Source organism: Felis catus, chromosome A3, assembly GCF_018350175.1.
Source record: "Felis catus isolate Fca126 chromosome A3, F.catus_Fca126_mat1.0, whole genome shotgun sequence".
In the NCBI taxonomy this organism is placed as follows: domain Eukaryota; kingdom Metazoa; phylum Chordata; class Mammalia; order Carnivora; family Felidae; genus Felis; species Felis catus.
Window position 1 is genome coordinate 100,278,239 of NC_058370.1, and position 20,991 is coordinate 100,299,229.

The following is a 20,991-nucleotide window of genomic DNA, read 5'->3' on the forward strand; positions in this document are numbered from 1 at the left end:
TTATGACTAAGGGGATAAGCCCCAGATAATGAACTAAGGCTCAGAGAGGTAAAGTGGCTGCTTAAGGCCACACAGCTGGTAAATGGCAAAGCAAAGATCCCTCCTAGGCTTGCCTGCTGCCAACCCCGGGGCCCCAGTGTCTGACCAGAGGAGAGGCAGCATGGTGAGGGGGCAGGAGGGTGTCCTGGGAGACTGGAGCCAGGTCTGAGTCTTTCCCTTCCCATTCCTATCCATTCCCTTCCCCTCTTCCCACACTGTGGGATTTCAGCAAACCGCTCTATTTTGGGGAAAGATGGCAAGGGGCTCAGGCAGCACGATACTGAGAGCCCTCGATGCTCAGCCAAGATATGTGCTTTTCCTGGAGTGCAGCCTGGGCTCTCTAGGGATGATTTTCAGTCCTGCCAGAGACTTCCACACTAGCCACCCCAACTAGCCATCAACACTGCAGCCTGCAACTGCACCCCTAGTCTGGGGGCAGATGCCAGGATGCAAGGAGCCAAGGCAGCGTGCTAACAGAGGATGCTTGAGGCCACCATTCACTCTACATCATCACTATGCTCCATGCTGTACATGCAGCCTCATGACAGCCCTGTGAGGCACAATATTATGGTCTCCATTTTACAGGTGAGGAAACTGAGGCTCAGAGAGTACCTGAGCAACTCTGGAGAGGGGGAACTGGCTTTCCTCCCCTCTCTGCCACTGACTGACTAGATGCACGAGGAGTGGGCAAACACGGATCTTAGCCTCTGCTTGGGTTCTGGAGAAGGTGAAGAAGGGCATAAGGGCTGGTTGTCCTTCAGCAAAGGTTTCCTGAGCACCAACTCTTGGAGATAGGGAGGAAGGAGCCCGCAGGCTTCCAGGAGCTCACAAACCTAGGGAGTCAGCCAGGTCCTCAGTGAAGGATAAATTGCACCCATACCTGTGAGTGAGTATGTGCAGAGGACAGCAAGAGTGAGACAGGGGGCTCTGGTGGTCAGCCAAGGTTTACAGGAGGAGGGGGGACTGGAGCCAGTCATCAAAGGGTGAGGATGAACATGCTTTGACGCAGGGAGATGTGGGAGATCTATGAGCGAAAGCCAGGGCATTAGGGTCGTGGGCTGGGGCGGGGGAACAGCAGGTGAATGACGGCTCCTCTCTGGGGCACCCTCTTGGTCTTAGGAGAGAGATAAGGTGCAGGAAGACTCTGGGTGTCCATGAAGGGGGGTGCCCCAGGGAGCACATGCCTTATGGAGACCCATCTCAGTGGGAAGAAAAGTAGTTTGGGATTTGCTGTAGTCAGAAAATTTCATGCCTCCGTGTATGTGAACGTGTATGTGTGAGTGTATCTTTGAAGCCCTATGTCAAAGTAGTTTTGCCTCCGGAATCTCTTTTCCCTTTCCCAACTACCCTGAGAGGTTGGCTGGACAGAAATATCATCCTCAGGGACAGAGGAGCGAAAAGAACCCCAGTGGGATGATGTCTGGCCCACGGTCAGGGGGCTCAGTAGTTGAAAAGCCAAGGTCTATCATGGATGGGCTCCTGGCCCCAGCTCTATGCTTCTGCCCCAAAACTTTTGCCTAGACTGCTCTCCTATCTCCCAGGACCCTGCATGCCACAGGCCACCAAGCCACCTGCCTCCTCCTGCATTTTTACAGGAAAACCCCCAACCTGGTCTGGTAGGTATGGGGGCAGGAGTGAAGGAATGAAACCAGAAGATGAGGTACAGTGGCTGCAGAGGCCAGAGCCCAAGACCAGGGTTGAAGGTCCATCTTCTTCTCCCAAACTGTTTAAAGTGCCCACCACTGCCTTAAGGAGGAACTGCCATAAGAAAGGACCTGGGATGGGTAAAGCCCTGTGCTGGTCCTCCAGGGCAGACTTGGAGAAATGGTCCCCCTAGCTTGACCTCTCCTTTCCAAATCTCCAGTGGGATGGCACTGAGGACTGAAGGTCTGGGGGGAGCAGGGAGTCAACTTCTGTTTCCTGCCAGTAACTGTGGGCACTTGCAAAGCTCTCCCTTAGTGCCAGACACTGCTCTGAGTGCTGCACACACATTCTCAATCTTCACAACCACCTCGGCAGGAAGGTGTAATTATTACCTCCATTTTACAGGGAGGCATAGAGAGGTTCAGTGACTTGCCTAAGATCACTGTTTCTAAGTGGAAGAACTGGGGTTCAAACCCAGGAAATCCGCCTCTAGGAGCTACTCTGCCCCTGTTATTAATAACAATTATAAGCAAAGCCACCATTTGACTAGTACCTCCGGTGTGCCTGGGGCTCAGCTCCTCACAGCAAGGCTGGGACTTGGGCACTGATGGCCTGCACATTTCTCATTTCATAGATGAATAAATCCGGGCTCACAACCTCACAGATGCTAGGTCCACCTAAATCCGAAGTGTCCATTCTACTCAGCCTCTTTGGGGGCGTCTTTGACTCCCTGTGTGACACTGGGAAAGCACATTTCTTTTCAGAGCCTCAGTTTCCCTATGGCTTAGTCCCTGCTCCAGCGAGTGCCAGAGTGGGTGGGGTTGCGGTGCTGTGGGAGTGAGGGTCTCAACTGCTCAGGACCTTTTCCTTCCCCCACCTTGTGCTCCCCCTCCCCCCACAACGTCCCTCGCAGAAGTTGCCGATCCGTTTTTGCTTTTTTTTTTCTTTCTTTTTTTTTTTTTTTTCTCCAACGGTGAGTTGGGACGGAGAGCTGCTGGGTGCAGAAGGTCGCTGGTGCATCACCCAGAGGTCAGCTAGCCCGGGTAGAGAAGGCCCAGCTCAGATTTGGGGAAGGGCCCAAGGGCCCAGAAGCCACGTGCTCCGGGCAGTTCTGCTGGGAGCGGACCGTCCTCTGGGGAAAGAGAAGCGCCCCGGACTTGAGGAGGGGGCGGGGAGGGGGAGCCTGAGGAGGCAGGTTCTGGACAGAAGGGATGGGGGTGGGGGGAGGTAGAGAGGACGCGGACAAAGGAGGCGGCCGGCAGCCCAGCTGTTTTGAAAAATGCTTCCTGTTTCTTTAAAGGCGCTCGTGGCTCGGGCGGCCGGGGCTGGGGAGGCGGCGGCGGCGGGAGCTGCCTCCTCTCCGGGCGGCGGCGCTGACTGATCTCGCGAACTGGGCTTCTGTGTAAACTGAGGCTAAACAAACACAGATGGAGCGCAGCGGGCGTTCTCCAGAAATGCTGGCAAGGCGGCAGCGACTTCAGATGACACTCTGAGCGCTCCGGGAACGGACAGCCCGGCGGCTTCGCGGAGCCGGCGGCGCAGCTGCCCCGGGCGAGGGGGAGAGAGGGAGGGAGGAGGGCGGGCGCGAGAAGGGGGAGAGCCCGAGACTCCCAGGCGCTGAGCGCGGCGGCGGCCCGGGCAGAGCCGGCGCGCAGCGTGCAGAGCGAGCGCGGCGGGCGCGCGGCCCGGGCAGCCCCACGCCCCTGCCTCTCGCGCTGCCCGCGCCATGAAGCACATCCCGGTTCTCGAGGACGGGCCGTGGAAGACCGTGTGCGTGAAGGAGCTGAACGGCCTCAAGAAGCTCAAGCGGAAAGGCAAGGAGCCGGCGCGGCGCGCGAACGGCTATAAAACTTTCCGATTGGACTTGGAAGCGCCCGAGCACGGCGCCACCGCCACCAACGGGCTGCGCGACAGGACCCAGAGGCTGCAGCCGGTCGCGGCCCCGGTGCCAGCCCCGGCGGCGCCGGCGGTTCCTTCAGGTGGGGGTGCGGACCCAGCCGGGGAGCGCCGGGGCGCCCGAGCGCCGGAGGTCTCGGACGCGCGGAAACGCGGCTTCGCCTTGGGCGCAGTGGGGCCGGGACTCCCCACGCCGCCGCCGCCGCCGCCGCCGCCGCCGCCGCCGCCGCCGCCGCCGGTTCCAGCGTCCCAGGGCCAAGTACCTGGGGGTCCCGAGGCGCAGCCTTTCCGGGAACCCGGCCTGCGTCCCCGCATCTTGCTGTGCGCACCGCCTGCACGCCCCACGCCGTCGGCGCCCCCTGCGCCCCCGGAGTCTTCAGTGCGCCCGGCGCCCCCCACGCGCCCCGGGGAAAGTTCTTACTCGTCAATTTCACACGTAATTTACAATAACCACCCGGATTCCTCCGCGTCGCCTAGGAAACGGCCGGGCGAAGCGACCACCGCCGCTTCGGAGATCAAAGCCCTGCAGCAGACCCGGAGGCTCCTAGCGAACGCCAGGGAGCGGACGCGGGTGCACACGATCAGCGCAGCCTTCGAGGCGCTCAGGAAGCAGGTACCAGCTCCCAGCCGCACACCCTCACTGCGCCCGAGGGATGGTTGCGGGAGTGGGTGGGTGAGTGGCGGGGGGATTTTCGGTCAGATGAAGGTGTGTGTGAGGCGCATATTGTTCCCGCCCGGTCGGCCCCAGGGCCCAGACACATTTGAGCCCTTCTAGGGCAGTAACCTTTGTCACAGCGTTGGTACGGATCTTCGCTTGCAAAGTGAGGGCAAAGGTTCGAGATCTCTGGCCAGGCACGTCCCGGTTCTTCCCCCAGCCCCCCAGGGTGACCCTGTCTGCGCGTCTGACTTCAGCCCTCATAGTTCACTTTTATGGCAGCGAGTTATTTGTCTCCCCGGGTCCCTTGGGCGCGGTGGGGAGTGGAGAGAGGGAATGTGGGAATCTGTCTCCAGCGAGGAAGAGTGGGGAAGACCCTTTCCCTTCGGGCATTTAGTGTGGTCTGGGTCTTGGAAGGCCCAGATGCTGCGGAGGGGTGGACCTAGTTTTGCTAGCCCCTCTTCAGCCCCTACGTCCCAAAAGAGATACCGCTACACTCTGGCTGCTTCGGGGTTCTGCACCCTTTTCCCTAGTATCCTTAAGGATCTGGGTTATAAGCCTGCGTCCCCTCCCCAGGGGGCAGCCCCAGGAATTGGCTGTTGAGAGCCTTCCTACGGGACGCCCTCCGCTGCTCCCTTTCACCTCACGGTGAAGCAGGTAGGTCTACTGAGGGGACCGGATGGTTAGGGGATATTCAGAGCCTAGTTCTGAGGTGGGTCAGGGGCTTCTCAGTTTGGGGCTGGTGGGCACTGCCCTTACCAGCGTCCTCTGGGGGGGATGAGTGATGAAGAACATTTGTTAGAGAATTACCCTTAGAGGGGAGGGGCAGTTTGCAATTACACTTTAAACAAGACTGGGACTGCCCTGGCGTTCTAGACTTCTCATTTTCTTAGAAAGAATGGAGATCTTAGAAGAGGGTAGTAAGTGCCCCCTGCCCCTAACCCCCAGCCCCACAGGGCATGGGGAAGGATTAGGGGTGGATGGGACTGGTTTAGATGTTCAGGTTTTTTGCTTACCTTATAGCTGATTTCTTGTGTGACTCCAAGAAAGTAACTCAGCCTCTCTCTTTAGCCAACAACAAAGCGTCTTAGAAAACATGATCTTCTTTCTGGATCCCACTCTCTTCTTCCTCCTGCGGGCGGAGTAGACAGGGACATGTGTCCATCCATTGGAAGGGAATTGAGCTCCTGGGAGAAAAGAGGCTCTACGACTTGAGCCAAAGTGTCTTGCTTGGGCTTGGGTAAGATGCTTGGTCAGTGAGGTGGCCAGCCACACGGGTTGGGACCCTGGGCAGTGGGCCCAGTGGAACATTCAGGCTTATTCTTGGACAGCAGCTCTGTGTCTGAATGCCTGGGGAGGGTGGCAGCCTGTAGAGTGTCCTACAACCCACCCCAAGGATGGAAGGATGACAGAAGGGCAGAAAGATGCCTGTCCACTTGCTCCCCTTGTAACTAGGGAAACCTCCCAGACTGGGGAGGCCACGTGCCTAGAGCATCACAGCCGGTGAGTAGCAGGGCAGGGCTGTCACCTAGGTCCCTTTGGCTGCCAGTTCAAGGCCCTTTTGCCTCGTTCATTTCTGAGATCTGTGAGATGGTCTCTGTGTACTCAACTACATCTCATTCACCCAGTGGCTTTAACTTCTTTCAATAATATTCCATCTTGTTTGATCTTAACATCCTGGCAGGTTGAATTAGCCCATTCAATGGAATGGAAAACTGAGGCCTGGAGAAGGAAGGAAGGAGACTTGTCCAAGATCACCTAGTGGGTCAAGGCAGATGACAGCAGTTTCTGGAACGACTGCCTGGCCAAATGCTTTCCACCGTGCCATCTTTGTATCAGTGTCAAGTTTATTAACAATCAGAAGCTGGTTCACACGTGGCTGAGTCAGAGATGAGATTATTTAAGTCCTGGTCCCTTTTTGCTTCTACCCTTCTTATGGAGAAGTTCTACATAAAAAGGACAGATTCAGGGACACACCTATGGCTATGTCATGATCATTACACGTGCCTAAGAGCACACACAAATATACGGCCACAGAGGTGCCCGCTCCTGTTCGTTCTCTCCTTGCTCAGACCGTTCTGTCCCTTCCCCAGAATGCTGCTGCACCAATCTGCCTATTGTCTGGGAGGAAAGGAAGTATGGCAAGGGCACTCGTGGTCTCAGAGCCAGGGGCTGAGGCCACACCCACCATGGCATCCATCTGATGGAGAAAGTCCTGTGTCCCGAAGGAGCTCCTTCCTCCTCTGGGCCTCAGTCCCCCACCTGTAAAAGGTGCACACATCCACATCCCAATCCAGATACTCCAGTCCACACAAGCTGTCGCTCTGGTTTGACTGATTGAAATGGGCCCTTGGCAAAGGAGGGAAAGGAAGGAGGATGGTTTTGCCTGAAAGGAGGGCTTGGCCATCATAGCACCGAGATCAGTTCTGGGACTGTGGCTCTAATCTGGGCTCTTGTTTCCCTGAGCAGCTTCCTGGTATGGCTAAAAGAGCACTGGATGAGGAGTTCAGAGGCCTCCTCTGGGTTTGAATCATGCCTCTGCTGCATGCTTTCTGTGTGATCATGGAAAGTCACTTCCCCTCCCTGGGCTTTAGTCGCTAAAGCTGGAAAATGGTGATAAGGCTCCCCCCAACACCTCCCCATAGCTTCTTTGCAAAGAGCAAATGAAGAAAGGAATGGGGCTGTAGGAGGAATGAACAATCCTTGAGCATTTATAGTGTCCTCAGTGCCAAGCAAAGCCTTGAGAAATAAGTGGAAATAAATATTCTATAATCATTTTATTTTATTTAAAATTTTTAATGTTTATTCATTTTTGAGCGAGAGAGAGAGAGACTGAGACAGAGTGTGAGTGGGGGAGGGGCAGAGAGAGAGAGGGAGACACAGAATCTGAAGCAGGCTCCAGGCTCTGAGCTGTCAGCACAGAGCCTGATGTGGGGCTCGAACTCACGAACCACGGGATCATGACCTGAGCCGAAGTCAGACACTTAACCCACTGAGCCACCCGGATACCCCTATAATCATTTTAATAACAATGAGAGAAGCTACCATTTATCAGATGTTTGCTTTGGGTAGAGCACCAGGCTAAGCATATTATGTGTGTTAGTTCGTTTAATGAAATAGGTATATTATCCTCTCCCCATTTCACAGATAGTGAAACTGAGGTTCAGAGAGCTTATGTGAGTTGGCCGAGGTCGCAGCCTTTTGCCACCACGTGGGGCCTTGCGGGTTTTGTACTGCACATCTCCTTGGCGAACAGTGTTTAGATTTGTGTGTGTTGGTGCCTTCTTGGCATGGTGTAGGCACAGCCTGTGTAGCTGTGTTCCACTGTCACTGTAGGGCCGGGATTCAGATCAGAGTCAGTGAGTCACTCCAGTGCCCAGGCTTTTAAGAGCTCTGCTTCTCAGGCTTTTGAATGCCCCGGAGCTGTCCACCCTCAGCACCAGGAAGCCTCCTGTTTGGTCCAACGCACTCTGCTCTTAACCAGAAGGGGAAGTGGGGGCAGCTGCTTGGCCAAGGAAGTGCAGGTGGGGAGAGGCCCTCTGGTCTTGGTGGGGGGGTGTGCGGGGCAGATGGTCAGGCCACAGCACATGCCACCAGCCCAGCTGCGTAGGGCCCTCCCTGCCGCCTCATGTGAAGGCCATGTGTGCACAGCTGGGCCTGGCCCGTGTGCAGGGCTGCTCGGGGCCAGGTGGGAGGGGGTCAGAAGGAAAGCCTGGCCTTGCTGGGTGAGTGAGGGGAGAGGCCCGAGTTCTGGCCTCAGCCTTCTGGCAGAACACTGGGACATCTGGTGTGAGTGCTGATTTCCTCTCTCCCCTCAAAAGCCCCTCAGCCTCGATGGAGGAACGGTAACCTGACAGGGCAGAGGCCTGGGGTGGTGGTGAGGAGCCCTCAGGGCCTGCTGAGGTACCTCTTCATGAGCGGGGGTGGGGGCCAAGCAAGTTGGGCCTGGGGCCCCTACCCTGCTGTCTCCCAGGGGATCCTCACCGAGTGAACTCAGGGTGGACCATGAGGGGGCATTGGGATGGTGCCCCCAGCCCTATACCTCCCTTAGCCCCTACCCCATAGGATGCCGGGGGCTGTGACCCCACAGCAGCCAGTGCGTACCTCCTCAGGGAATGGGGGGCAGGCCAGCTTTGGGGACTCCATCCACATGGTTGAGGGGTGACAGAGGGCTTTACCACAGTCACCAGACTGTGACCACAGTCACCAGAGTGGCTGTTTATTGAGCCTCATTGCACTGGGTGAAGTGCCTTACCTGAGCCTGTCGCACATCTCTGCTGTCACCTTCCCATTTTACAGATGAGAACACTTACAGAGAGGTTAAGCGAGTGACCAGGACTTGTACCCAGGTCTGTCTTGCCCTGGGGTCATGGCTCTTAACTACTAAGAGCCAGGTTCTCAGGGTCCAGCCTCACGGCTGTGTGGAAAGGGGATTTTCGAGAACCTATTTCGGTAGAACTTGACAAGGACCTCGCACGGCCCTGCACCAAGTGGCTTCACCCCAGGCAGCCAGCACCCACTGAGCGATTAGAGAATAGTTTCAAATGCAGTCAGGGGCTCAGCTGTGTGCCATGACATGGTGATATTGGAGCTCGGTGGGTCCGGGAGTCCCGATGGGCTACCAGGAGGGAATCCTGGGCTGGGTCTGAAGAGGGGGAGGGCTTTGAGGACTTTCCCTCAAGGGCTGGTAGGTTCTGGACTTTGTTTCTCTGTAGCAACTTCCTATATTTGCCTGCTGGGCTCCCACTGTGAGGTAGTGGGTATTCTGATGATCATTTTGTTGGTGAGGAAACTGAGGTCCTTTACGGTTATGGAACTACCTAAGGTCACATTGGATGGCCAGGAATAGAGCCAGGTCCTCAGGCTCCCAGGCCAGTGCCCTTCCCACCGTCTCCTGCTTTCCAGAGCCAGGAGAGAGTCTGGCTTGGGGTAGCTGGGATGGAATGTTTGCGGGGCATAGGGGACCTTGTGAAAATCCCCACCCCTGGTCCTCTGAAGCTTGAAAATCCTGATGGGGTGAGTACAGGGCAGGTCCCTTACTTTGCTGGAAGTTGGGCAATCTGTCAGGAATTGAAGCCAAGTGACCTTGCTGTCTCCTGTGCCCTGTGTCCTCTGACCAGGGTCGCAGACAGCTGCTGAGGGGTTCCCCTGCAGGTGGTGGGGTCGCTGGTAATGCACAAAGGCTAAGGTCCCATGGGATTATCAGTCCAGAACTCTCCATCCCCAGCTCAGAAGGGCAGGCTGCCGGTGCCCTGACCTTTGGCTATAAAGGCTCATCCAAATCCTCAAGCAGTTGCTTCCAGCTCATTGGAAGGAGCCCAGCTGAGGCATCAAATGCTTCTCTGTAAAGTGGAAGTGATCATTTCTACCTCACTTTTTAAACATAAATATAGGCATTGTATTAAAACTATAGATAAATAAAGTTTAAAGATAAATATAGGCACTGTATCAAAAATACCCTTAGTAGGTCACAGTAAACAGCAAGAGGTGGCCCAGTCCCCACAATCATGTGGAGTCCCCAGGCATTGTCATCCCCACTCTCCGGGTGAGGGAACTGAGGCTCAGAGAGGTGAAGGCACTTGTCCAGAGTCACACTACTGATACGTGTCTGTGATTCAGACCAGCTCTTTCCACCCTACCTCCACCTTCCAGAACGAGGACCTGCTGCTAGACTCTTACTTTGTAGGAGCCAGGCCAGGCCAGGGTGCTTCTGAACGGGGCTCTGGGGCTTAAAAATTCCAGGAGGGTCTGGAATTAACCAGTGGGCTGAGGAACACCTCCCTCCAGGGGAGGGGAGGAGGAGGAGGAGTGAGCTGTCCCAAAGGTGCCCTTGGTGTCCCATATATGGCCACCTGTGGTGGAGGGATCCTGGGGAGCTCAGTGGCCATGTACCTTCCTTGGGTACTAGATAGACAAGCTCCTGGCTTAGCTTAAGCTCTTAGCTGAGTGAACTGTGGTCCAATACGTCACTCTTCTGTTTCTTCATGTGCAGATGGGATAACCATCTTTATTTGGGGGAGGGTTTTAAAGGGGGGACAAACAGCCTGTGAATTGCTCCCATAGTACCAGATATACAACTAGAGCTTGATGGATAGTTTCCTTGTCAGATGTGGATTTTGAAAGAAGCAATGGGACAGAGTGACAAAAGTGGCCCCAAGCCTGGCACAGGAGCCCCTAGGTTGGCCTTGACCTCATCTGTTGCTCTGTAATCCTGCAGTGACCCTGGATCCCCACATGCGGCTCCTTCCTGAGATCCCTACTCCCCACTGGCAGGAAAGCCCCTCTGTTCAGGGGCCAAGAGCTCAGTGAGCTGGGTGACTCCCCGCGTGGCTCCTGGGTGAAAACAGCAGCAGGGACCTGTGTCACAGAGCTGCGCTCAGTGCCCGAGGGCCTCTGCCGGATAGGCACTCCCTCCTGGGGTGCAGAGGAGCCAGAGGTGCTGGGCTGGCTTTTGAGATCCCCCCTCCCTGCCTCCCAGGATCCTTTCTGTCCCACAGACCTTGCTTATTTGTTCAGGCTGATAAAGCAGGATTCTCTGGACTCTGGCTGGGAACAGGCAAAGTGCATTGTTCTGCTGGCCTTTCTTGGCTTTTCTTGGATGGGTTTGGAGCCGCAGCCAGGGCTGGGCATGGGAGGTGGGAAGGGGGAGCGCACAGGAGTTGGCATGCTGTCTGTCACCAAGCGGGTCCTCCTTCAGTTTCCCAGCTTGGTGAGGGGCAACTCCTTGGCTGCTGGGGGATTTCAAAAGGAGACAGCAAACCTCGCTTCTGACGTGGGTGCCATTTCAGGACCCCAAGTAGTGGGGGAGCGGGGCGATGAGCCGGCATTGTGTCCTGGCTTCCGGCCTCTTGCTCCTCACCTGCTCTGGGGCCACTCTTTGGAGACATTCTGCAGTAATAACTCACCGACTTGTATCAGGCCTTACTCTGTGGAATGTACCCGTCATCTCACTTAACCCTACCGTGCTGCAAGGGCAGTCCCGGGAGCATCTGAAGAGGAAACCCAGGCTTGGAAAGGTGATGTCACTCACCCTGGTGAGAGCTAGAGTCAGGAGTTGAACCCAGATGACCAAAAGGTACGTGTGCTTCAGCTCTACCCTCAATAGCTAATCTTCATCCTCCGAGAGAGGGAAGGGTTTTGAACCCATTTCTAAACATTCTGGAGACACCTGGGGAACATGGAGGTAGATCAGTCATTTATTTATTCATTCATTCCCTCATTCAACAAATGCCCTTGTTTATGGCCTTGGCCTGTGCTAGGTCCTGCAGACATGGCCCTTCCTCCAACGGCTCACAGGAAGACGGGCCATTAAATTAGTTGCGATGATTGTGAATTAAGGACAGTTGGGGGGCTACTAGAGCACTGTTAAGGGCAGGTGCCCCCTCCTGCACTCTGCCCCTTGCCCCCTGGCTTAGGGTTGGGTGGGGAAGGTCAGAGAGAGCTCCTGGGCAAGGTGAGGTTTCAAGTGAGATCAAAATAGATGATGCATTTAGAGTCCCCATCTGAGGGACTGTCTTCTTCATGCTTTCTCCATCTCTGCACCAGTGACAGTTTGGGCCAGGCAATTCTGTGTGGTGGGGGCCTTTTAGGCCCCTGTGCACTGCAGGCTGTTTAGCAGCAACCCTGGCCTCTCCCCAGTGGGAGCCAGTTGCACCTCCCCTCCATTGCTCCCCAAGATGGACAGTTAGGCGTGTCTTGCAGATATTGCGAACAGTCCCCCGAGGGACGGAATCATCCCCTGTTGAGAACCATTGGCCCAGAACAGTGCCTGGCAGATGGGGGATACTCACCAAAGACTTGCTGAATGGATGTGCTGGGGTGACGCAGTCTATGGCATGGGGTTGATCAGTACCAGCGGCGATGGTAGGGATGGATGCTGGGTATAGATCCTGGAGAGCCAGAGGGCAGAGGAGACCAGAGCCCTGGTTGCTGGGTCAGCACGTTTCAGCCATTTAGGTGAACGGTGTGCATCAGAGGGGCAGTCGGCTGTACCGGTTAGCACCGGTCACATGGGCCTTGTAGTATCGCCTGCACGTCACCGCGCAGAACTCAGCTGTAGTCTGCGTTGCCTTTTGCTCACACAGGACAATGTTAAAAAGGTAGAGGCTCCATCGCTTCACGCCGTACACACCCGTGTGCAATTAGTGTGTACTTGGCGATGAGTCACTGACAAGCATGTCTGGTTGGGGCTGTATTTATTGTGTACCTGTTGTATGCCCAGCAGCACTTAGGGTCCAGAGGGCATCAAGAAAAAGAGAAAAGAAAAAGAAAACCATGCATATGTGTGCCCTCCCAGCTAAGCACTTGCGTTTGACCCAGGACCCTGGGTACCTAATTCCATTATGACATTGTAACGTAACTCTTGAGCGTGAGTTCTCCGAAGCCAGGAATCAAGTTATTGTTCAGAGTTGGACCCCCAAGTGCCCAGCAAAACAAGTGTCACTGCGTGAGTGAGTGAATGAATGGAACGTGGGAGCTGACAAATGTGTTCGTTCTCTCTGAGAGACTCCTTAGGGAGGGTGGGGGACAGAGCTCTGTCATGGCGGGAGCTCATATGCTTCATTCCTATTGCCTCGTGGGCATGAGCTGAGCCTCAGTTTCTTCCACTACAAAGTGGGAATGTGGATGCCTCCCGGAGTTTGTGAGTGGATGAGTTGAGATGTATGTGTGGAAAACAGCAGGTGCTTCGAAAATAAACTCTGTGTTAGGGGATTAGACAGGCCACCTCTGTTGCCCAGCCGTCCCCTCTCAGGCGGTGGGATGTCACTGTGAGGGGCCCCACGCCGGCCTGGCCGGGGTGTCCTGCTGGGCCTAGCTCAGCACAGAGACCCCCGGCAGCCCCTCCTGATGGCTTCTCAACCCACAGGTGCCGTGTTACTCATATGGGCAGAAGCTGTCCAAACTGGCCATCCTGAGGATTGCCTGTAACTACATCCTGTCCCTGGCGCGGCTGGCTGACCTTGACTACAGTGCCGACCACAGCAACCTCAGCTTCTCCGAGTGTGTGCAGCGCTGCACCCGCACCCTGCAGGCCGAGGGACGTGCCAAGAAGCGTAAGGTATGTGCCAGCCACTCGGGCAGCAGCCTCCGGAGGGGGATGGGAGAGGTGGGAAGAGAAATCGGGGCACCCCACGCTCACCGAGGCTTCTAAGGGGACCAGCGAGATCAGCCTCTTAGAGGTTTGCTGGGGGTTGCTCCGCCTTCGGAGCTTCTCACGCCCCTGGGATTATGGGGGTGACTCTACTGGTCATGGGCCTGGTGGGTACCTTGGACAGTCACCCTGGGCCTCTGGGCCTGGGTTTGCTCATTTGCTCACTTACTGCGGAAGATGGTGTGTCTGAAGCTCTTTCTGGTTTTATGTATTCTGGTGCTGGTTTGCTCACGTGGCCCCTAATAAATTTATATTAGAATGAGATCCTCTGAGCAGGGTGACAGCCCAGGAGAGCCCTTTGGCACGTTTTGGGAGTGTGACTTGGCCTGTGGATTACCTGAGGCCGTATATTAAGGCGGGTGATATTTGTAATTCATTTATTCATTGTGGAGAGATTTGCCGACCCCACCCACGTACAAAGTGTGCTGGGCAGGGGCTATAAAAGTGACAGGCATGTGGCCCCAGGCCCCATGAAGCTCACAGCATGGTCAGAGTGACCCTTCTGCCAGTAGATATGGATGGTACAGGGTGGTCTCAGAGGTCTCTGCTGAGGGCCGTGGAAGGCCAGGCAGAGGAGGGACAGGTTACCTCCCCGCCCAACGTGGTTTGAAAGGGCATCTTAGTGTAAGTGGTATTTGATCTGGGACCAGAAGGATAACCAAGAGTTCGCCAGGAAGATGAAACATGGAAGAGCATCCGAGACCGAGGGAACAGCCTGTACAGAGCTTGATGTGTTTAGAGAAATATGTGCAGGAGGAAAGGTGGTGGGCACAGCTGTGGTCCCTGAATGGCCTGTGCTTCCAGCCTTTCCATTTGGGGGTCAGTGCCAGGCAGTGCCGGGCAAAGCTGTGGCAACCCTCTGGATGCCTGTTCCTGGGAGGCTAGGGGAAGAGACACAGAGGGTGGGACCCAGGCTGTGTCCATGAGGAGGGTGGAGGCTGTGAGAGACGCCTGGCTCCCCTGGGCATCCAGGGATGGGGAAGGTGGGGGAACCCGGTGGCTGGCATCCTCCCTCCTTCCTGCTGCCTCCTTCTTCCTTCCTGACCTGCCTCTCCCTCTTGTCCCTGACATTCCTCCTCCGGCCCCCCTTTCCATCAGGCTCCTCTCTGGGTTCTCCCAGCGGCCTCTGGGCCCTGAGCCAGGGAGGCCCCCCCTAGACTCTCCTGCCTCCACCAAGGAGGGCCAGGCACGTCCTCACCGCCAGCCACTGCTGCAGTAATTGTACGTTGCATTCCTGGGAGTGATTTAACATGGACCAATTAGATGAAATCCTCATCAAGTGGGTGAGAGAGGAAGCGCCACTGGCTGCTGGCAGGGCGGCTTTCCTCTGGAAAGTGACACGGGTAAATTAAGGGCGTGATTGATGGCTCCATGCAGGGCTCTGTGACAAAGGAGGTTTGTAAACTCTGGGTGAACTTCCCGTGGCATTCGGGCGGTCCCGAGGTGTGGATGGGCAGGGTGGTCAGGCGCCATTTGCTCCAAATCCACCCCTCATCCCCTCACCTGCCCCCCAAAGTCCCCCCATGCAGCAAGACAGTGCTGAGGCCCCCTCTCTTCCCTATTCCTTGATTGGAGCAGACCACGTCCTGGGCTGGGGAGGACAGCAGGGGAGTGGGGTCAAGATGAGTCCCAGCAGAGATGAGCTTTTGGCTTCCCCTAAAATCACTTCAAATCTAAGACACCTTAGAGGCCATCTGGTCCAACTTCCCATTGTCCAGATTGGGAGACTGAGGTGGCAGACGGCAGTTCAGAGCAACAAAGAACCGAGTTCACAGTCACCTAACAGCTGTGTCTGTGTCATCTTGGACCCATTTCTTAACCTCTTCGAGCCTCAGTTCTCTCACTGATAAATGGGCACAGTGGGAGCATCATCAGTGATTTCTCAGGCCCTTTCCAGCCTGTGTGTCCACGCAGAGGTCTTGCCTCACCTCAGAAGGGCATGGGGCTGCTCGCAACCCACATCACATCCTCCTAACTGTCCCCGGGCTGCTATCTCCCAAGGGCTATGCCTACACAGTCAGCTCTGCTGAGAGGACTTAGACGGATAGGGTCCTGGAGTTGCCGGGACATCTGAGGACTTCTCCAGCCCCAGCATTCTGCCCTGGCAGGTAGGGGGTTCACAGCACCACCCCATTTCTGTGACCTGTGCTTCCCTGCCTCTCTGTCACCAGGCAGGTGAGGTGACTTCTGAGATGTCCTTCCTCAGGGATGGTCTCTAGTGACCTGCCCAGTGGCCCTGAGTGGCTGGGGCAGGCCACCTTTTTGTTAACCAGAATGAAGGAGACCTGTATCCCTGGAAATTCACTTGATCATTCACTCATTCATTCATTCATTCATTCACTCAATGTTCATTGAGCATGTGCAGTGAGTTCCATCCACACTGAGACTTGACCCTCCATAGTCCCTGTACACAGAGTATATGGATTTGGGGCTCAGATCAAGCCTCTGTACCCCTCCCCTGTGGCCACTGAGGATTTGGGGATGGGGGTGAGCCAAGCTTAAATCCTAATGAGAGAGATAAAAAGTAAAGAAGGGAACAAACTAGAAAACATGTGCCAATGTAAGTGGCTCAAAGGAAGTCCTCTATAAACAGCTGCTGTGATGGCAGTGACCCTCACCGGTATGACTGATAGCATCTTTAGCCAGCTGTCCCACTTGATGGCTCCCTCACACAGTTCATGTGTCCCCAAGAGGCCGGGCGACCCCTTCTCAGGACGCCTCCTTGAGAGATTGTACACCGTGTCATCTGAGATCCCTTGTAGCGCTAATGAGCTGCCTTGCCCACCCGCCAGACCTGTGTTAAGAATGGGATTGAATCTGAATTCAGTGCTCCCCACCCCAAGTCCCAGGTGCATCCTTTTGCCTCACCTCAGCCCTTCCCTACCAGGGGTGGGAGATCGGTGTCCCTTGACCGGTGGGTCTTCTGTCTCTGGTCTTCATGGGACACAACTCTGAGGTTTCGGAGCCTCGTTTGGAAGCCCCTGTTGTGCGGTGAGGCCTGTGTCAGCCGGTGAGGCCGCCCAGCCCAGAGATGGTGGGGAGGAGTGGATGGGCCCTGGAGAACGCAGTTCTGACTCTGGCTGTAGCTGGAGATAATGCACGTTAAGCACCTGGCTTTGGGCCATGTTTCTGCAGCTCCTGTTTTTAAAGCAGCAACTCCTGGGAGCTTTGGAGGAGGAGGGGGAGGGGGAGGGGGAGGAGGAGGAGGAGGAGGAGGAGGAGGAAGAAGAGCAGCAAGACTGTTTCACACCTGGGCCGGGTGGGCCTTGCCAGACCTGCAGAATAGGAAAGGACCAATTTCCCACAATCGAGGACGCCCCTTACCAGCGCCTTTAACCTACTGAGTAATAATAATAATGGTAATAACAACAGCTACTAACACTGAAGGCATAGTTTAAACGCTAGTGCTAAATGGCCAGTAAGTCCGTGCCCTCAAGTTGCTTGCAGGCTATTTGGGGATGGGGAGAGAGAAAACGTCATGATGCACCGAGTTAAGCGCTGTCCCAGAAGCCTGGGCAGCGGTTAGGGACCCCCAGGACTGTGCCAGATGGAGGGAGGCTGGCTCTGCAAGACTGGAGGTTGCTCCTAACGCGTTGGGTGATCTGGGCCGGAGGAAGCCCTGAAGCTGATGCAGCTCCATCACGCTTATGTCTTCCCTCTTTTCCTGCTGCTTTTTAGGCGGGGGAGGCTTTTCTTGGTGATGGCAGGTCCCGGGGTGACCTGCTCCTTTTCGGAAGAACATCTTGTGTGCAGACTTCTGTAGCTTTGGTGCTGGGGACAAGCGGAGGTGGTACGTTGGTTTTGGGTTGGGGGTCCATGGGAGCCAAGGGTGTTTTGAGGGGCCCTTTACCGACTGGCTGAGCCCAGAGCCTTATGTGGACTGTACCCAAGCCCCGGAGCATGTGGCCCAGTCTTAAGAGCTCCTGCTCTGGCTGGACCCAACTGCTGGTGTGCCTGGCCTCCTGTGTCCCTAGAGTATCCGCCAAGGGGCACAGCCCTGGCTCCGTCCCCATTGCATGTACATAGTCATCTGCACTGGGGCCTCAGTGTCCACTTCTCTGAGGCGAGTTGTCACCAGAAGTGATTTCTGAGGCCCTTTCTGGTTGGGCTTTCTGAGCTGAGGTCACCTCAGCCCCTTTTTCTGTCTGAATGACTAAACGTGGTACTCTTACTTTCCCTGTGCCCTGCATCTTACACAGACCTGAAAGTTTCTCACAGGGACTGCTGGGTCTCCAGTGCATTGTGTCCCGGGAACACCGGTAATACCTGATGTTCTTAGAGCCTGGACTACGTGTCGGGCGTGGTGCTTAGATCTTGTGATGTATCGACTCGTGACTCTTTCTGCCAAGCCTACGAGGGAGGTACTGATGCTGTCCCATTACACAGATAATGAAGCTGAGGTCCAGAGACCTAAGGAACTTGACCAAGGTCCCTTAGCCAGTCAGAGAGGGGTGCAGCGGCCCTACCCTTCCCTGTTCTGCCTCCCACATGGAAGTGGGTGTGTGAGAGGAGGTTCTATTTCCAAATCCTACCGGCCAAGTTACTGAGTTAAATACCATTTGCCTTCAAAGCCCATAGAGTCCATCTATGCTGGGAAAAAAGGGGGGTGGGTGGGAAACCACCATCAAATTCCCTTCTAGTCATAAAAATGGATGCAATTTATTTTTTCTGGCATTCCAATTACATAGACGTTTGTCGCCAGCTGTTTGCTCTAACAGAGTGTTCTCTCAGCTGCCGTTTCTCCTCTCACATTTGACATCATTAGTCCACAAGTCTGGCAGGGACTGGGTTGGAGGGATCATTGGCTGGGGAGCCTCACAGGTGAGCTCAGAGCCAGCTTTCCCCGGAAGGAAGGCAGAAGTCGGCCCTCCGATGTTCCCCGGGTGGTCCCAGGGTGGGGTGGAGGCTGGCGCTGCTTTACTCTCTGCTTTCACGCACTCTTCGCCCGCCTCCTGTCCCCTTTTCCAAATAGCTCTGCTCCTGACATGCACCCTTCTCCCCAGCATGCTGTCCACGAGCGAAAACTTGGCATCTTGGGCACAGCGGGAAAGAACCAACCACTCATGCTCAGAAGGTCACAGAGACATGGGAAGACCCCGCTGAGGCTCTAACGGATCACCCTTGGGAATGTAGAGACCCTCCCGAGAACCCCCCTCCCATCCTCCCGCCAGCTGCTCTTTGAGCCGGGGTGTCCCTCTGGAAATCTCTGCAGAAGCTCAATGACCCTTGGTCCAAGACACTGGAGAAAGGGTGTCTGTGTAGGTTGGGGGAGGGGTAGGTTGAACCCTACAGTTCTCTTCAGTTCTCTCTGGTGCTGTTGTGTAACTTTAAGACATATGAAAGCAGAACAGGGAGACCTTCAGGAAGACTGTGAAGTAGGCCAAGAATAGAGTTTTGTGGGGGAGAGTCCTGACATGGGCAAGACCCAGCTGTGTGGCCTTAGGCATGTCACTTAACCTCTCTGATCCCCCATTCCCTCATCTATACAGTGAGAGCCCACATGCCTTCCTTGCCGCCTTGCTGGAAGGATTCAACAGGTTGCCATATGAGAAGGGGCTGGCATTTTCTCCGGGAGTGCCAGAAAGGAAATCTCCGGAATTTATAGCAGTCAGGTAACAACTTCATATGGAACCCCAGGAAGGACTATCTCTGGAAGGGGCGGTGCCTGGGGTGGACGAAAGACTGACCAACCAAAAGGCAGATAAGAATGAATAGTTCTGAATGGGGGACCCCTCCCCTCTCCAGCACTTCAGCCCAAACCCCTGGTGTCACACCCATAAGGTGAACGTGCAGCCAACTCAGAAATCCCCTGGCTTTTCAAGTTCATGGACTCATACCAAAAAACATGCATAATGTTTGGTTGTGCACAAGTAATAGTGCTAATAAGCTGCCCCCTACGGTCATGCCAACCATGAGTGCCCATTGTCTGCCAGGCACCTCACATACGTTGTCTCTACCTCACGTTACACTAACCGCACAAGTTAGGACCTCCTTCCCCCTTGCACAGAGGGGAAACCGAGGCCAAGAGGAGGGCACTTGCCCAAGGCCACATGGCTAGCAAGCGGTGGAGCCGTTTCCAGCCTGTGTCTCTTTGGTTCCAAACTCCATGCCCTCCCTTCAACTCTGGAGGCCTGCCGGGCCCCCAGGCTCACCCACTGCCCATTGGGGTGGCCTGCGCCCAGAGGGCCCCCAGCAAATGCCGGGTGCAGCGCCTTGCCCCGAGCAGCAGCTCTTATGTAAGCGGCCGGGCCGCAGCACGTGGAGGCTGCATTTAGCTGCAGGGAGCCAATAGCCCGCCGGTGGTGGCGCTGGGGGTGGCGCGGGGTGGGGTAGGCTGGGGGTGTCATCAGCCCCGCGCACCCCCAGCGCTGCACCGCCAGCGAGGCTTGACACCGGGTTAAGTCGCCTGGCGGCCTCTGGCTGCAGCTGGGAGCACGCCTGGTTCCCATTCGGGGCGCTGTGGTTTTGATTAGCTGTTCTGCGAGGCGGGCCTGGTGGCGAGTCCATGGGAGCTTCGCTGGAACAGAGGGTCCCCCGCTCGGCCGCCGCGGCCCCCCCTCCTGGCAGCCCCAGACTCCAGATGTTCCGAGCGCTCGCTGGGAAGGCCTGCTGGCGCCACGGAGGGCAGAGGGCAGGGAAAGCACGCGAGCTGGAAGCCCAAGCACTCAGTCACCGCAGGCCTTGGCAGCCCGCCCAGCCCTCTGCTGGCACATTCCCCAGCTCTCCCCTGGCCATCTGTTCCCAAAAAACCCTTTCAGAGCCTCATCATCACTCAGGATACAACAGCGCGAGCAGCTGGTTTGGAGGCAGAAGGGAAAACCGTGCAAAAGGTCCTTTGTGAGAGAGGAAACTCACTTATGAATAACAGGGCTGGACGCCGTAAAAGTTGGCGGCTGGAATTCTTGTTTCTCAGGCGCCGCCGTTTTCTCTTGACTTTTTATCTCTGGTTTTTATTTTGTTTCCCCTCGTTTTCTTTTTATGTTGTTTCTTCCTCTTCTTACACCACTTATGACTTTTCTTCTTCCTCCAAGGTGCCTGAAGACCACCTAATTAGTTCTCCTGGATGCTGCCAGAATCCTTTCCTTCTCAAAACTGTTAGAGTTGGAGGGAGTTGGAAGTGACTGTTTTCATAAAACCTGGGCGGGGGGGGGGGTGGTGCAGGGGGGGTAGGGAAGGACAGACGGGAAAGAAGGTGCCTGGGAGGGCGCGCTATGGGCAAGGCCCAGGCCATCAATGCTCAGGTCTTGGACGAGAGGCAGAAAGTCATAAACCCAGGCACAAAAGATGCCAGCGACGTCAGTGGGGCAGAGATAACGCAGAGACCCTCGTCGGCTCATCAGAGAGCAACGTGGAGATGCTTTGGGAGAACAGTGGCATTCATAAACACCCTTGTGCTTGGGCCCCTCAGCTGATTGCAGTATGACATGAAGGCTTTTTAAAGAACTGGCTGTCCCAGAAGCTTCTGGGAGATGTGTGCCTGGAATCTGGGCACCTCTTGGGAGCAGTCACCCTGTGGTCTGTCCGGAGGCCACGGGTGCTGGGGCAGGGCCGGCAGCTGCGACACCAGCTTCCGGGAGGAAGCAAGATGGCAAGGCGTGGCCCGCCT

General features: G+C 55.8%; 1 protein-coding gene across 1 annotated transcript in view; it reads left to right on the forward strand.

Moving 5' to 3' along the window:
• Positions 1-2,936: 2,936 nt before the first annotated feature.
• Positions 2,937-20,991, forward strand: part of ATOH8 (atonal bHLH transcription factor 8) — a 36,246-nt gene continuing 18,191 nt past the window's right edge. The window contains exons 1-2 of the mRNA XM_011281182.3: positions 2,937-4,192; positions 13,101-13,292. Of these exons, the coding sequence (XP_011279484.2) occupies positions 3,410-4,192; positions 13,101-13,292 (975 nt within the window). The 5' untranslated portion in view covers positions 2,937-3,409. The remainder of the gene's footprint in view (positions 4,193-13,100; positions 13,293-20,991) is intronic.